Source organism: Heterodontus francisci, chromosome 32 (assembly GCF_036365525.1).
Source record: "Heterodontus francisci isolate sHetFra1 chromosome 32, sHetFra1.hap1, whole genome shotgun sequence".
NCBI lineage: Eukaryota > Metazoa > Chordata > Chondrichthyes > Heterodontiformes > Heterodontidae > Heterodontus > Heterodontus francisci.
In genome coordinates, this window is record NC_090402.1 from 33376170 (window position 1) to 33394727 (window position 18558).

The 18558-nt window shown below is 43.8% G+C and overlaps 1 protein-coding gene across 1 annotated transcript in view; it reads left to right on the forward strand.

Annotated features, from left to right (window-relative positions):
• The window catches only part of cacna1ba (calcium channel, voltage-dependent, N type, alpha 1B subunit, a), a 621742-nt gene that overhangs the window by 243016 nt on the left and 360168 nt on the right, over positions 1-18558 (forward strand). Inside the window, exons 5-6 of the mRNA XM_068012672.1 lie at positions 97-188; positions 8367-8519. Coding sequence (XP_067868773.1) covers positions 97-188; positions 8367-8519 — 245 coding nt within the window. The remainder of the gene's footprint in view (positions 1-96; positions 189-8366; positions 8520-18558) is intronic.

Genomic DNA, 18558 nt, shown 5'->3' on the forward strand with positions numbered 1-18558 from the left:
GGGTAAAATTCAGTCCTTGTTTTCTTTGTAACTGTTTCTATTTTTATTTGATGATTTGACTGGAAAGTTAATATTCTAATCTTTATTATTATGCAGGATTTTAGCCACTGTTGGGACAGACTTCGATCTGAGAACCTTGAGGGCTGTTCGAGTACTACGACCACTGAAACTTGTATCAGGAATTCCAAGTATGTTGAACAACTGGCATGCATTATTTTTAACTTTTACATTTTTCCTGTCTAAGAATTAGTATTATATGTTCTATTGGAGCATTTCTGTACATTTCATTTTTAGTATTAAAAACACACACATCAAATACAGTTGTAGAATCTTAGAGCACCATTTTATTATTGACAGAAAACAAGGTAAAATCTGTATTGCGCCATTAAATTCGTTCAACTCTTCCTCATTAGTCATTACTTTTCTATCGGGATTAGCATTTAAACAAAAATAATTAGTTAGTGACTTTTTTAAATTGCCTTAATTCTATAGTGTTTAAATTCATAGTTATTTATATCGTTTAACCTCCCCTACAACATCCAAATAACAGGTTGAAAAAAAAAACGAATGGATAATTGTGTGTTGTTAAATAGGACTTGTGAACTGGTGTAAGGAATCTTTAGCTGTTTGGTCAGCTGATATTTAATGTTTTTTCCAGTTTTACTCTTATCCTTTTCAACCAACTAGATATACTCTAAAAGGCTAACCTTGGTAGCATTTCTTTTGTGGCTACAACATCCATATATCTTTTTCATCCTGTTCATTGCATTTAAAATGACAAATGGAGAAACAGGAATGCTCGCATTGTTGAGACAAATTATCAATTAAGCTTCATTTCCAATCTCTCCATATGGTATGAGTCTACCTTGTCTAATCACAATAGGCAAAACCATACCTTTCTCTTAGTTATTTCATTTATTGAAATTTGTAGTGACTCATCCGCACGAGGCTAAGTTGCAAGCAACATCTCGACTTTTACCACTACATACTGCTGTGCAGCAAAGGGACACTTCCTATGTTATATAGGATTTGTAATGGCATCTCAAGGCAGAGCCCAGCAGATCACCATCTATTCACAGTGTTTCACTATCAACTGGAGATTACTACTGATGCATGGGGATTTGTTTGCCTTGGGTTTGTGTGTATCTGTACTCAGTGGTTCTGAGAATGGATGAGGGATAACACAGTTTGTTTCCAATACCCAACTGCAAGCAATGTGCCTCATAAGAACAACTTCAAATGCATTGATGTAGGACATTTAGGCTGACAATTTTTGTGTATATTGACCATTCATGCTAAACTTCAGTTTACCCCCTAGAAATTTATTAAAACTACCTAGGCTGAAAAGAATTGCATCCCACTTATTTGGAACTGAATACCAACTTGATCTCAGAGGTGAAAGGGTAGTGCTTAACTAACTGAGCCTGACCCAGTTCTACTTGTATTTCTGTTTCCTTACACCAACAGCCACCAACAATGATTTGTGTTTATATAGCACCTTTAATATAGTAAAACATCACAAAGACAAAGCAGATCACTTGATTGGCACTGTATCCACCAATATTCACTCCTCCACCACCGCGCACAGTGGCAGCAGTGTGTACCATCTACAAGATGCACTGCAGCAACGCACCAAGGCTCCTTAGACAGCACCTTCCAAACCCGCGACCTCTACCAGCTAGAAGGACAAGGGCAGCAAATGTATGGGAACACCATCACCTGCAAGATCCCCTCCAAGCCACACACCATCCTGACTTGGAACTATATCACCGTTCCTTCACTGTCACCGGGTCAAAATCCTGGAACTCCCTTCCTAACAGCACTGTGGGTGTACCTACCACCCATGGACTGCAGCAGTTCAAGAAGGCGGCTCACCACCACCTTCTCAAGGGCAATAGGGATGGGCAATAAATGCTGTCCTAGCCAGCGACGCCCACATCCCATGAATGAATAAAAAAAAAACAAGGCACTTCACGGGAGCATTATCAAACAAAATTTCACTGAGTCATATATGGAGATATTGGGGTAGAAGACCAAAAGCTTGGTCAAAGAGGCAGGTTTTAACGAATTTCTTAAAGGAGGAAGGAGAGGTAGAGGGGCAGACAGGTTTAGGATGGGAGTTCCAGAGCTTAGGGCCTAGGTAGCTGAAGGCAAGGCCACCAATAGTGGAGCAATTAAAATTGGGGATGTTCAATTAGAGTCTCCTGCAGCTATTTCTGAGGGTTATGGAGCTGCAGGAGACTACAGCGGTAGGGAGAAGTGAGGCCATGGAGGGATTTGAAAACAAGGATGAATTTTAAAATCGAGGTGTTGCTTAACCGGGAGCCAATGTAGATCAGTGAGCATGGAGTTAATGGGTTGGGAGGGAGAAGGGGAATATGGAATGAACATGATACAAGGAAATGATCAGAGATTGCCTTATCAGTGATACTTACATTGGAAGTAGTGAGGCCACATGAGATGGCACGATTGAGGGGGTGGCCATAAGTATGGATAGGAGGGTTTAGATGGTGGGAGGGTTTTAAGGAGGAAAGGAGGGCAATGAGCTCAGCGGAGAGAGAGCAAGAAGAGTCGAGATGGAGGTTGAAATCACCGAGGGTGAGAAGTCGCTTGGTGCAGAGGCTGAGAGAGAAAAGCAGAGTAGAGCTCTCAGTGAGCAAACTGGTGTGATACTTGGGTGGGGAGTACAGAACAAGGATTTCAAATGGGAGGCTTATGGTGGGACAAGATCAGATACTCAAAGGAGAAGAAGTTACCCAAGGAGTAGGGAGATAGACCAAGATGTAATTTAGAGATCAGTGCCACACCACCACTTCGATGGTGCAAGTGGTGGAAAGATGGGGAAGTTCCATTAAGGGCAAAGGTGTCATCACCCCTCAGCCATGTATCCATCAAGGCCATGGTGTCAATGTGATCCCCCACAATTAGCTCATGGATGGCAAGGGCCATGTTCATTAGTGACCATATATTCTGGAGGGAGATGTGGAGTGAACATAAGAAATAGAAGCAGGAGTAGGCCATTCAGCCCCTCAAGCCTGCCACGCCATTCAATAAGATCATGGCTGATCTGTCCCAGACCTCAACTCCTCTTTCGGACCTGCTCCGCATAACCCTCAACTCCCCGAGATTTCAAAAATCTGTCTACCTCCTCCTTAAATACATTTAGTGACCTAGCCACAACTGTCTGAGGAAGAGAATTCCAGAGATTCACCACCCTCTGAGAGAAGAAGTTCCTTCGCATCTCAGTTTTAAATGTGTGACCCCTTATTCTGTAACTATGTCCCCTAGTTCGAGATTCCCCCACCAGTGGAAACATACTCTCAACATCTACCCTGTCAAGCCCCCTTAGAATCTTATATGTTTCAATAAGATGAGAGGGGCAATGCTAGCCAATTCTAGCTAGCAGAGTCCACAGGATCAGTGTTGGGAGCACTGAGAGCGGCAGGAAGAAGGTTATCAAGATTAGTCCCTAGCACGTGGGAAGGGCTAGGGAGAGAGTAGGAGGGGGCAATTAGTGTTGCTTTGACAAGTGCCTCAGTGAGCCTTTTGGAGGAAACCAAGAGGCACAGAGGATGCTGCAGGATTATTTAAGAAGGAGTCAAGCCTGGGACTGCAGCAGAAGAGTCATTTTAAGACACTTGGGGCCCAATATTAACTCTGTACAAGTGGGTGGGTTTTGAATACATTAAAATTAGTGGTCTCAGCTCTTTTTTATTGTTAACATAACTACCCACATGGTCAGATTATCATGATAATTTATTACAATTTCGAGCCATTCACTGAATTTCACCCAATTTCGCATGGTCAGGTAGCATTAAAATCAAACCCCACAGACATAAGTAAACTCCTTTAACAATCTGAATACAAAAACCTATTGGGAAACCAGTATATGTTACAAAGATAAACAGAAAGGGCTGGATTTTAAAGCCCCTCCGCCATCGGGAATATTGGCAGGGGGGCAATGAAGATTGGTGCAGCGGAGGCCCACCACCAGCCCCAACAGCGGCAGGCTCTGTTTCAGTCTTGGCGGCGGCAAGGCCGCGTGGTGGCCACCCCGCCGCTCGGCGACGGACCCCCATTTCAATATGTAAACTAATTTACATACCTGATTTAATGAGGGTCCCATCACCTTCTTAATCGCTGCACCGATCTTCATTCGGGCGACCAACAATGCAGCACCTTCGAATCCCTGTTCAGGGAAACGTGGTGTGACACCTGAGTGGAGGGGGGAGGATATTGGCATGGATAGAAGATTGGCTAGCTAACAGGAAACAGATAGTAGGCATAAAAGGGTCATTTTCTGGTTGGCAAGATGTAACAAGTGGTGTGCCACAGGGATCATTGCTGGGGCCTCAACTTTTTACAATATATGTAGATGACTTAGATGAAGGGACCGAAAGTATGGTTGCTAAATTTGCTGATGACACAAAGATAGGTAGGAAAGTAAGTTGTGAAGAGGACATAAGGAGGCTACAAAGGGATATAGATAGGCTAAATGAGTGGGCAAAGACTTGGCAAATGAAATATCATGTGGGAAACTGTGAAATTGTCCACTTTGGTAGGAAGAATAAAAAGAAGCATATAATCTAAATGGTGAGAGATTGCCGAGCTCTGAGATGCAGAGGGATCTGGGTGTCCTCGTGCATGAATCGCAAAAGATTACTGTGCAGGTACAGCATGTAATTAGGAAAGCTACTGGAATATTATTGTTTATCGTGAGGGGAATTGAATACAAAAGTAAGGAGGTTATGCTTCAGCTATACAGGTCATTGGTGAGACCACATCTGGAGTACTGTGTACAGTGCTGGTCTCCTTATTTAAGAAAGGATGTAAACGCATTGGAAGTAGTTCAGAGAAGGTTTACTAGACTAATACCAGGAATGGGCGAGCTGCCTTACAAGGAAAGATTGGACAGGCTAGGCTTGTATCCACTGGAATTTAGAAGAGTAAGAGGCGACTTGATTGCAACATTTAAGATCCTGAGGGATCTTGAACGGGTGGATGTGGAAAGGATGTTTCCCCTTGTGGGAGAATCTAGAACTAGGGGTCACTGTTTAAAAATAAGGGGTCGCCCATTTAAGGCAGAGATGAGGAGAATTTTTTTCTCTCAGAAGGTAGTGAGTCTTTGGAATTCTCTTCCTCAAAAGGCGATGGAAGCAGAGTCTTTGAATATTTTTAAGGCAGAGGTAGATAGATTCTTGATAAGCAAGGGGGTGAAAGGTTATCGGGGGTAGGTGGAAATGTGGAATAATCAGTTCAACCATGAACTTTTTGAAAGGTGGAGCAGGCTCGAAGGGCCGAGTGGTCTACCCCTGCCCCTAATTCGAATGTTCGTATGAAAAGGGCATGAATGTCTGGAAATGCCATTTGGTAGGGTGGGGTGGGAAAATGCATTTAAATTTCATTAACAATCTATTTAGTGGAAATTCTACTTACCCCTTTTAATGTTTAAATGTCCAATGAGGGCTGTAAGCCCTTTAAAAATGGCGCCTGCACATTGGCACTGGACGCTGTTGCCAGCGGCAGCTCACCCGCCCCCTCCACGTCATCGCAGAGGGCGGGAGCCACAGCCATGCTAATAAGCCCATAGTGACTGAAACACTGAGACAATGTATTCTATGTGCAATAACACAGTGAGGACAAGCATGCGTCCTGTGTGACTGATGATTAGGACTCTTTGATGGAATAGGTGTGCAGCTGGATATGATCAGTGGGAGGCTGCAGCTATGACCATCATCCCCTTGGTTGTCTGCCAAAAGGGAAGATCAGACAGCACTTGCAGCTGCCAGGTCCACGAAAGGAGATCACCTCCGACAATATTCAGTTGATCTTGTACTTTATGAAAACAGAGTTCCATCAAACAGTTAGTGGAGTTCAGCGTTATTTTCTAACTTGCAGGCTGAGTTTGTCCAGGTAAAATGTTTCGCTGCAGGAGTTGTCAGAACCTCATCTGCTATATTCCAGTTTTTCTGGTTTGAAGACACATGAGTCATTGTTAATCCTGAATGATCGGGCATCGTGCTTTGATTAACTGAACACTCTGCAGTCAAATATGGTCAAAGATGGTCTAGCCTGAAATAGGAGACTCACATGAGATACTCCAGTGCTTCACAGGGTGTCAGATCAATCCCCTCCTGACATGTTAGTTGCAATGGAGAATTCTCATCTTGTGTTAAGAGCTTAAACAATATTTTTGAAACCTAAGACCAGAAAAATAAGACAGTAGTTCAAACATTAACAAATGCCGAAAATGCATAATAATCCATTTTGAAGCATTTTGTGGCTTACTGAAAAGTGTGATAAAGTGCTGTGTCAATGCTAGTTTCTTCCCGTTTCTACTCAGTACAGGAAGTCTTCTATTAGTCAAGAGAGAAACAGTGACAGCGGTTCTGATGAAAGGTCACAGACCTGAAACATTAACTCTGTTTCTCTCTGCACAGACGCTGCCAGACCTGTTGTGTATTTCCAGCACTTTCTGTTTTTATTTCAGATTTTCGGCATCCGCAGTATTTTGCATTTATCTTCTATTTATCATGGAATCGATCTATTGTTTGGTAGGGCAATGCAATGTTCAATTTATACATTGTTACGACCGACCACTCTAGTCAAAGCCCCCAATCAAAATATACAATTCTGATTGTGCTGGGAGAAACGCACTGCTAATTCAATCCCGTCCCTCTACAGATCGCCTAACATATCATTTTAAACTTTCCAAATTAAAGAAAGACCCAGCCAAATTGTACCATCTATTAACCCCTGAATGAGGCTAACCAAACCAGGTATCTTTAAATCAACAAATTAACTATTTAATTAGAAAAACTAAATTCTTAAATACTACTATCAAGACATAAACAACATTTAAAATAAAAAAAGTTAGAGTCCTTGCAAATTTACAGTCCAGTGTTGCTTGAAGTCCTCACAGCCGTCCAATGGGTAAGTGATGCTTTCCTTCTCCAGCGATGAATTTCAACAATTAACAACTTGCAAACACTTTCAATAGAATCAATCTGACTTCAGAGTTTTTGAGGGATAAAAGATTGTCACAGTCTAATTTCCCTCCCTTCAGTTTAAATTATCAGAGATCTCTGTTTTGGCTTGACTTTTTTTTAGAATTTTGAGAGATAATAAATAAACAGACTAAATTCTCTTCCTTCAGTTTAAATGGTCTGTTTCTCCTTTCAGGTACTAACACACAGCTGTCTGTCTGTGTCTCCTGTTAAAACAGGCTGTTTGCACCATAAGCTAGTTCAAAATTAAACTGTAACAAATGTATCTCTTGATGCTCAGTCCGAGTGACTGTATTCAAGGTAACATGAATGTACACCTTGAATCGCAGTCTCCGAATGGCTATATCCAAGGCAATGAGAATGCACCTTCTCGGTAACTCCTGAGGCCTACTTATTCTTAAAGTAGTACTGATCCTTTGCTGTCTTAAAGACACACCACATATTTCCCAGAGAGAGAAAAAAAGACGGGATCATCACAACGTCAACTGATTATTTAGGTTGGAAGGGCCTTTTTGCCTCATAAGGAGTGATAACTTGGAGTTTTGGAAAATGTTCAGGGAAGAATTAATTTCCTTTAAGCAAGTAATCTCTTCTTTATATTTTTCTCCTTAAAGAGAAACAGGATTTGTTATGATATTGACTTTTAACTGTTGTGTTTGGTAATCACTTGATGAAGTCTATGGCTGGAAAAGTCTAATACATGTGCATTTCTTCCAATGTATTCATGTGCTGTTTCTCTAGTTTTATAATTAACATCCACAGAAGTAAGAAACAAAAGAAACTTTGAAGTTAGACATTAAAACCAGAGTCGTCAGTATTTTTTAAAACTTCCTGTTTTTAAAAAATGAACTTCTGCCTTTATCAACACGGACAATTATTTTCAGGGTTTATCTAAAATATTTGTGGGTCACTGCAAGTTATATTTCATGTGGACATTTTTCCCATTTTTGCTGGAGAATTATCCATTAAACATTTTCAAATATGTTCTCTTGATTTTATTTGCATTTAGCATATTCTAACTGAAACATATAGGCAGGTTAATTTTCTCTTCAGTGCTAGTTTTCACAATTACCAACATTTCAATTTAATTGCATCCTGTAAATAGAAGACTTGAACATGTAATTTTGAATCAAGCATGTTTTTAAACAGGATAAATGTCATTTGAATTGACTAAACAAAAATACCAGCTGATTTAGGAACATAGGAATGGAGGAACAGGGATAGGCCATTCAGCCCCTCAAGCCTGTTCTGCCATTCATCTTTCATCTGTATCTTAACTCCATCTACCTACTTCGGTTCTGTAGCCCTTAATACCCTTGCCTAATAAAAATTTATCAATCCCTTTTCTTCTTCAATCAGGTTTGCAAGTTGTACTAAAGTCGATAATGAAGGCGATGGTCCCATTGCTTCAGATTGGGCTTCTCTTGTTCTTTGCAATCGTCATGTTTGCCATTATTGGTTTGGAGTTCTACATGGGAAAATTTCACCAGACCTGCTTCAGTGAGGAAACAAGTAAGGAAAAATATTGTTGCACGAGAACAATGCCTGTCATGTTTTAGAATGCCTGTTATTGCTGATTTAGAATGGCTGAATAGAAATTTAAAAAAAGATCTCTTCATTTCTAATTGTTTAAATTTCTCTCTATCACTGATGCTAATGCATCTAGAATTGGAGCAGTTTCTGTACATCTCTCATTGAATGGCCACGTCAAATGCATTTTAATTTTGTGCACAACAGCAAGTTATTTGCACTTTCTTTTACAGATACATTGATTAAAAAGAACTATAATGTTAAAATATGTTTAAGCACAAGTCCCTGTAAATATCAGCTATAAGGAATGATTGAAGTACAATAGTATATGATCTATTTATATGCTAACAACTATAAGTCAGATCAGAAAACATATTTAAATGTCACAGCAGTGGTCCCAGACCTGATTTTCAATATTGGACATGTATAAGTAAATCGATATTAAATAATCAGAATCTGTTTTATAGCAGTAATAATAGAGTACTTTTGATTTATTTGGAGATACAGCACTGAAACAGGCCCTTCAGCCCACCGAGTCTGTGCTGACCAAGAACCACCCATTTTATACTAACCCTACAGTAATCCCATATTCCCTACCACCTACCTACACGAGGGGCAATTTACAATGGCCAATTTACCTATCACCTGCAAGTTTTTGGCAGTGGGAGGAAACCGGAGCACCCGGCGAAAACCCACGCGGTCACAGGGAGAACTTGCAAACTCCGCACAGGCAGTACCCAGAATTGAACCCGGGTCCCTGGAGCTGTGAGGCTGCGGTGCTAACCACTGCGCCACTGTGATGTTAAATGTGGTTACTTTGCTTTATATGAATGATTCCTTTTTTGCTTTAAACACTGTGGTAAAGCTGCTGTATAAATGGTTGTGCTGTAGCAGATGGAACGCCTGGTGCCATGCAATCTGTTCCCCACTTTAGATAAATGGGTTTGCAAGCAGGTTATTGTGATGTTCCTGGAACTGAAATTGTTTACAAGACTTCCCAAAACAGTGCAGCACTTCTGATAAATTAATCTGCTAATCACTTCTTTTATCTTCAGAAGCTGGAAAATTCTACTCTGACAAATATTCCTCTCATTCTTGTTGGAAGTTATCTCCTGTTGTGTTAGTTGTACGTTTTCACGATTGTTTAGTCTGACTGTAACAGTTCACTCAATCCTGCTGAAAATGCCTTTTGCTGCTAACTTGATAATGATGGAAAACTAGAAGTCTGCAAGTATTGCTGTTCGTAATAACTTACTGGGCCATGCTCATGCAGGACTCGAGGGATTTATACATTCTTTCATTAGTAAAGGTCTTGTCCTTGCCTCAGTTCATTCAGTTACTCAATGACTTACTAACTAGCTATTTTGATTTTCTCTGTTTCCTTTAACAGCTGAGTAAGATCTCAAGTTTATATTCCAATGTTGTGATCGCTTGTTCACCAAAAACGTGCCAACATTAAATATGTATTAAATCCATTGAAGGTTGAGAGGTGATATGATCTCTGTTTTTAGGATTCTAAAGGGACTAGATAATGTAGACCGTGACAAGCTATTGGACCATGTCCTGAACTGTAAAACCAAAGGATATGACCTGTGCTTGAAAGGTGTTTTTTTAGTGTGGGGGCAGGGTGGGGTGATGGGTGTTGGGGATCTGGTAGTGAATTCAAAACTAACCTGTGGAAACAGTGGGCTGAATTTTATGAAGGTGGCTGAAGTCCCGCCACTGGGGCCAAAAGCAGGGAGGCAAGCCCGCTTCGGTTGGCGGTGGGACGAGGGGAGGCATATTCCTGGCGGTGGCCAATTAAGTGCCTGCCGCCGGGGCTGGTGTCCCTATGCTGTCCCTATTAAGGATGGCAGCCTGCCCCCAAGAGCTGCTGGTCCAATCAGAGGCTGGAAGCACAGCAGCCTCAGCAATGCCACCACTAGCAGTGGCCATTGCTGGGGCTGCCCCTCCAGGATGAGGGCACATTGATGGCCGTGCGCCCTCGATGACTGACAGATAAGTGAGGTCTTGGGGATGCTGGGGCCAGGCAGGCAGGCCCTGGCAATCGGAGGGGTGTTAGGACGGGGAGGGTCAGGAGGTCACTGAGAGGAAGTTGCTGAGGGCAGGCAGTGCCATGGCCACAGGGGCGGCCATTGCTGCCAGGGCCCCTCTGTGGACCATGGAGTGCCCAAAAAGAGGACAGCCCCTCCCAGAGCCTGCTAGGAGGCCACCAGGGTGGACTAGAAAAATGCATGCAGAAGCGGGAAGAAGCCCTGAAATCGCTCACTTGGGATCCTGGTGGGTGGCACGTCTGTCAGCTTTCCCACTGCTGGCAAAGTTGTATGGTGGCGGGATGACGTCAGGCACATCTCCTAACGCCTTCCCGTGTCCTTTTGCCAGCCTTCCCACCTCCCAGCCTGTTGCCAAGGGGTTGGTAAAATTCCAGCCAGTATTTCTGTGAGTGAGTGGTCAATCTATAGAATAAAACCAAGAAATGCTGGAAATACTCAGCAGGTCTGGCAGCATCTGTGGAGAGAGAAGCAGAGTTAACGTTTCAGGTCAGTGACCCTTCATCATAACCTTCAGGTCACTGACCTGAAACGTTAACTCTGCTTCTCTCTCCACAGATGTTGCCAGACCTGCTGAGTATTTCTAGCATTTCTCGTTTTTATTTCAGATTTCCAGCATCTGCAGTATTTTGCTTTTATTTCAATCTATATAATAGGCTGTCTGGGGAGCTGATGGATGCATTTAGTATTGATTCATTCAAATGCACATTAGATAATTCCTTTCAGAATACAGTATAGGAGTAAATTGAGACCTGATGCTGTAAGTGTAGTAGGCTTGGGAGAAACAGGTGACTTTGGACCTAAAGTTCCCAAAGCTTCCCATCTCTGCAGTTTCCTCACTTTATGTCTGAGTCTGCTCTAGGTAAATTGATAGAGGTTTTTTGCTGTGATTAGTCAACAATTCCCATTATCATTGTATCATGTGACTACCAGGAAGGTAGAAGGCGATTCAATGGACCTTGTTCTTTTAGCATCTAACAGTTACTGTAACCACATTGTGAAGAAATGTGTTCATAATACCAGGTGTTTGATTGGCCTATTCTGGTAATTTATATATGGTATTGAATATTCTGACATAACTATGGGAAACACTGAACTGGTAACCAGAAAGGCAAAGAGGAGATCTGAAGCACATGCAGAAAATGTTGGAAATTCACAGTGGAAACATCAGTTAGTATTTTGAGTGTGATTGGTCATCAGAATTGCATTATTAATTGTACTTCTAAAATACTAAGATATAATTTTTTCCTGCAGTTGCTAATCCAACTGCTGTGCATTTCCTGCAGTTTCTGTGTTTTAACTCAGCTGCTTCTTCATAATTGTCATACAAAGCATGTAAGTGTTTTCTTGGATGGAACTCTAGTGCTGATTGGTTTAAGTGTTGCATACGTCATCCCAGATAAGAAGTTAAACACTGAAAAGCAAAGTCAACAGTGAATTGTATCAATCACAAATTAAGACTTCTCAAAGGAACTGCATCTTAACACCAGGCTCAAATTGGTACTATAAAGATCCATGTTAGTTCGTTCAATGACTGTGTGGCAAACAAAATCAGTTAATGATGTTTCATTAGTCTGAGCACCTTGTTTTCATTTGATGAGAGCTGCAAGATTTTGAGATGTGGCTTTATTGTTCTAAAGGGAACTCAATATTAATTTGCTTTTCCTGTACATTACTAATTCTCTTCATTAACTACTGTATAATGTTTCTCAACTATATCCCTCATTTCCAGCAACAGCACTTTGTATCAAGTTACTTCTGCTACAAGAGTAGTCAATGCCAGTTCTTCTTTCTGAGAACTATGGCTACATTATCACTGCAGCTTAATAGTTCCTGTGGCAAACCTGAAGCAATGACATTTTTGTTTAACTAATGACACTGTTAGGCATAATACAGGAACTACTAGTCCTTGATTCGATCACTAACTTACAAGGCAGAAGTTTAACTGCCAAAGGGGAGGGCAGGGGGTGTGGGTATTCAAGTGCAGGTGAGAAGGTAAATCCCAGGAAAATGCCGATGTGTTGGAAACCCGACACGATTCCGCTCACTTCTGGCTTTTACTGCGGCATGTTTGTAGGCATGCAGGAAACCCATGAGGAGTTGTCAATTCAAGATTTAAATAGCCAATTAATTATGCCTTTAACTCAGCATTCTGGCTTGAACAGTGAAGGCATGGTTTTCCCGAGCTGTATGGAACTCGCCAGGGTCAACAAGGTGAGAGCACAGTGGGGAGTGATTGCTCTGTGAAACTGACAGGCTGGAAAGCCTTTAAAGCGTGAAACTGCACAGCTGCTTCCCTTCCTAAGTGAAAGGCTAGTGCAAACAGCACTTGTTCTGAGCTTTCAGGGCTTTACAGGTGATTTTCAGCTTTTTGAAAGTCATTTCACCTATCTTAGAGTTTGTCTATTTTATCTGCACTTCCCTGCTTTCAGCCTTCACTGCAGCATGGGAGCAGCTTATGCAGCTATACTGTAGCCCTTTGATGAGAAACAAGAGGACCAGTAACACCAACAGCACTGGCAGCAGCAGGAGCAACAACAATATCAACAGCAGCTGCCTTCTCTGCAGCCACATGCCGCTCCACAGGACAGAGGGGATGGACACAGAGCTCCAGCTCGAAGGAGGCGATACCCCAGCACAGGGTAATCATACAGAGGATCAGCTTTCTCGACATGACAGTGCAACAGTGCCTCAGGAGGTTCAAGCTTTCACAGCAGATCGTTGCCAACATCTGCAGCCTCCTGGAACAAGACCTCTTTCCAAGAGGTCACCGCAGCCCAGAATTTCTTCACCTCCAGCTCCTTCCAGGCATCTGCTGGTGACATCTACAGGATTTCACAATCTGCTACCCAAAAGTGTATCTCCCAGATGATCAATGCCATGTTTGCCAAGGCTGCCACTTATGTCCACTTTGATAGTGATGAAACCAGTCAAACATTGAGGGCTGTCACTTTTGCTGCAATGGCTGGATTCCCACAGGTACAGGGAGTCATTGACTGCACACATGCAGCAAATACAGCACCCTCAGATCATCTAGGCGTACTTTGCAATCAGAAGGGATTCCACTCCTTCTCTGTTCAGCTAGTATGTGACCGCCAGAAGGTTTTCTTGTATCTCTGTGCAAGATATTTTGGAAGCAGCCATGATTCCTTCATTCTGCAACAGTCACATCTCCCACAAGTTATCATAACACCAAATAGAGTGAGCAGGTGGCCCCATGAAGATGAGGGCTACTCTCTGAGGTCCTGGCTGATGACACCTGTGAGGAGTCCTATGACTAATACAGAGAAGAGGTATAACAGGAGCTACATGAGCAGAAGAGTGGCCATTGAGCAAGCCATTGGGTTGCTGAAGATGTGATTCAGGGCCCTGGACTGATCTGGAGGCACCCTTCAATATGCATTAGCAAGGGTGTCCAGTATGGTAGTGGCCAGCTGTGCCTTGCACAACATCATGCCGCAGAGAGGACTGGAGCTGCAGGAGGAGCAAGGTGCTGACCAATTGTACAAGGAGGAAGAGGAGCCTGATGTGGTCAGGGTGCCTACAACCCCTCACCTGGTTTCCAGAGAAGCCCTTGACAGGCTCAAGCAGGTGTGTTTCAGATAACTCAAGTGCGTGAAGCCACATGGCAGTCCAATGCTAAACCATCTGGCCCTTTAACCCCCTCTCCTCCCCAGTCCTCCCACCCCCTGCCAAAAGCACAAATCATTCCCACTGTCAAAAATCCCTCCATTATATTTGTATCCTTTGCTCGTCTTCCACTCTTGTCATGCCATTTTACTGAAGGCTAATGTCCATTTGGAATTCAGGAGGAACCAATGGAAATGTCAGGAAAATGGAGAGTTCAAATAAAATGCTTGATTTGTGGAAATTTTCATATACATAATGACATTGACATTGTTATAAGCACCTAAGAAGTCTTTCTCTCCTGCTTTCTGTTACTCCCTTCAACATGGCACGACCCCTGTGGCAGAGCTAGAGGCAGGCTGCTCATTCCCCTGCTCTGACAGATGAGATGCACTTTGGGATTTGGAGCCTATGAGGGCCCCACCAAAGCCTGCCTTATCTGCCCATGCGCAGGGCCAGACTCAGTCATTGGGGCTCTGTCTGACGTTGAGGACAGGGGGTATGGGTTGAGATGTGGGAGTGCCTTGAGCAGAGTCCCCATTTCCTCGTGCCCTTTCTCCATTCTTCCCTCTGATGGCCCACCTACACTTCACTGCTAGCCAGAGTTGCAGAGTAGAGGCATGCTTTAGGTCGGGAAAATGAACCCGACCAAACCACAGCGGACCCGAGCCCGACCCGGCCCAAGTCTCTCCAATTTTGCCCCAAGCCTGACCCGAACCGAGCCCGACCCGACCATCCCTTTACTTACCTTCCTGGCACCAAACTTGCAAGAAACTGCAGCGCATGCGCGATGACTTCATAGGGACGTCACTCGCTCACTGCGCAGACTCAGTTTTGTCCCGGACTCCCAGCTCAGGTAAGTTTTTTATTTTTAATACTTACCAGCAGAGGACTTAACGTGTGTGTCCAGCCTGCCCCGATCCGGACTCGACCCGAGCCCGAAAGCCGGCCCCGGAAGATGGGCCCAAACGGACGCGAGCCCAACACATGTCGTCGGGTCCCGTTGGGTTCGTGTCGGGTAGCAGGCCTCTATTGAAGAGTACTTTGCAGCATTTCAGTGAGGTTTTGAACGGCTAAGGCAAGGCTTTCCTCCATCCTGCTTAAAGTAGCAGACTGAGTGTGCAGGCCATTGGTGAGGGCAAACATGCACTCAGTTGCCTGCTGCATCTAATTTTCCATGCAGATGGCCACTCTTTCCATTGAGGTGGACATCAGTGCAAAGGCCTGAGACATCACGGCACTCATGGACTCCTCCAATCTCTCTCCAAGTGTGCCCAGTGCTTCTGAAAATGCTGACAGAACCACACAAATTTCCTGCTGCGGTTCCAGAAGTGTCCTCTTCCTGGATGACCCCTGACACTCGGCATCTGTGCCCAGCTGAGCAGAGATTGGAGTGTGCTGTGCCCTCTGACGGGGACTGTCCATTACCATCTCTGTCTTGAACACCTGCTGCTTCTCACATGTGATGTACAAATCACCATGGGACAACCTAGCTATCTCTATTGGAGTCCCCAACAAGGTATGTGTATCTGTGCTGGTGGAGGTTGCGCATGAGTCATGTGATGGTGCTCACCCCCATGAAAATCGGAAATTTAATCAGTTTCCCACATGAGGCGGGTTTCTGACCTAAAACAGACCTGGCTCCTGATTCCAGACTCTGTGGCAAAAATTCACCCCCATGTGTATGTTCCAATCTTTAATTTTCTCTATGGAACTTTTTTTTAAGTGTTTTTATTTTACTGCTGTCTGTTTGAATGCCTGTGTAATTCCTTGGACAGCCTGATGACATCACTCTGTTTCCATGCTGGAATGCCTGGTAGAGAATGCTGCAATCAGTTGCAGTATCATTGCATGGCTCTGGAGATGAAATTCTCGGCTTAGAGATCGCTACATCTCGCCCAAAGGCTTACTTCGAGGTCAGCAGTGAGTGCCCTCGCTTCATCGCTGACCGCAAAATCCATCCCTTTGAGACTTATGCACTCTTTATCAGATAGTAACTTACTGATCAAAATCTGAAAGGATTGCTTTAAAACTGAATTTCCATTGGTCTAGATCTTGTTTATTGAAGTAGATTATAGAATCATGGTCATTTATAGCATGGAAGGAAGCCTTTCAGCCCGTTGAGTCCATGCCAGCTCCCCACAGAGCAATCCAGTCAGTCCCACAGCCCCATTTGATTCCTGTAGCCCTGCAAGTTTATTTCCTACAAGTGCCCATCCAATTTCCTTTTCAACTCATGGGCCGGAATTATATGTTGTGGCGGAGGCCCCGCCCACCAGCTATGAAGTCAGGGCAAGCCCGCTTTCACAGGGCCTGGAAGCCACACTGTAATTTTTTGAGGCCCAGGCCCTTAATTGGCCTCAGGCGGGACTTCTGCCCCTCTGAGGCAGGAAGTGCCACCTCCAAGAGCTGCTGGCCAATCAGAGGGCAGGCAGCTCCTCAGTCCCAGCAGCGCCTCCAGGAGTGGTGGCCACCCAGCCAGAGGAGCAGTTTGGATGTCGGCCCCAAAAATGGTGAGTGTGGTTTCGGGCCTTGCCGGGGACCATCGGCTGGGCCCCGGCAAGAGGGGGTGGATTGAGAGGGTGGGATAGGTGTTCCAATGGGGGTAGCTTGTGCCAGTGGCGGTGGCATAAAATTCCGGCCATGGTCTCCACTTCCATCACGCTCGTGGGCAGCGAGTACCAGGTCATTACCACTTGCTGTGTCAATAGGTTCTTCCTCACATTCCCCCTGCATTGCCTGCCCAAAACATAGAAACATAGAAAATAGGAGCAGGGGGAGGCCATTCGGCCCATTCATTATCCTCATGGTTGATCATCCAACTCAGTAACCTGTTCCCGCTTTCTCCCCATATCCTTTGATCCATTTCACCCTAAGAGCTATATCTAACTCCTTCTTGAAAACATACACTGTTTTGGCCTCAACTGCTTTCTGTGGTAGCGAATTCCACAGGCTCACCACTCTCTGAGTGAAGTAATTTCTCCTCATCTCAGTCTTGAAAGGTTTACCCCATATCCTTTGACTATGACCTCTTGTTCTGGACTCCTCCACCATCGGGAACATCCTTCCTGCATCTACCCTGTCAAGTCCTGTTAGAATTTTATAGGTTTCTATGAGATCCTCCCTCACTCTGTGTCCCTAGTCCTTGTACCATCAGTTAATGGGAACAGTTTTTCCTTCTCTAACTTATCTAAGCCTGTCATAATCTTGTCCACTTCTATCAAATCTCCTCTCAATCTTCTTTGTTCCAGGGAGAACAACCCCAGCTTTTCCAGCCTAACCTGGCAACTAAAATTCCCCCATCCTTGAAACCACTCTGGTAAATCTCCTCTGCACCCTTTCAAGGACCCTAGTCACATCTTTCCTAAAGTGTGGTGACCAGAACTAGATGTAATACTCAAGTTATGGCTTAACCAGAGCCTTATAAAGGTTCAGCATAACTTCCCTGCTTTGCTCACTGCTCTCTCAATATGTCCTGCCACCATCAAAGATTGATGCACATGCACTGCCAGGTCTCTCTGTTCCTGCACACTCTTCAGAACTGCGCCATTAAATCTATTATTATAGGATTATTAAATTAAATGATGATGTCTGCCTGAAATATCTGAAAAATATAGTGTTCGCTAGGTGAGAACAGCAGGGCACCTGGGACCTTAGTTAACCACTGCGGCACAGTGCGCAGTGGTTAGCACCGCAGCCTCACAGCTCCATTGACCCGGGTTCAATTCTGGGTACTGCCTGTGTGGAGTTTGCAAGTTCTCCCTGTGTCTGCGTGGGTTTTCTCCGGGTGCTGCGGTTTCCTCCCACAAGCCAAAAGACTTGCAGGTTCGTAGGTAAATTGGACAGTGTAAAATTGCCCCTAGTATAGGTAGGTGGTAGGGAAATGTGGGGATGTGGTAGGAATATGGGATTAGCATAGGATTAGTATAAATGGGTGGTTGATGGTTGGCACAGACTCGGTGGGCTGAAGGGCCTGTTTCAGTGCTGTATCTCTAAACAGTGCATCTTCTTAACAAATGAGATTTAAGGATTGAGGACAGAGGAGCAACAGTGAAGGAGGTTGAATTTTTAAAAAGGGAAAGATTGGATTATGTGAGAAAGGAAAAAATAGACAAAGGAAAAGCATGAAAAAAAAATCACATTCGACATTTTTAATGTCTCCAACAACAGTTATGTACAGGAATGAGCTTAAATAGTTTAAGTTGTTCCCATTCTGGGCCAGAGAGGTCAAATGTCATTGCATGAACAATTAGCACATTGTTAAAAGGTACATATGCTCTTAATGACCAGACTTAATCTTGGCAATTTTAATGGATGATTTATCTGTAAATCCAGCAAATTAT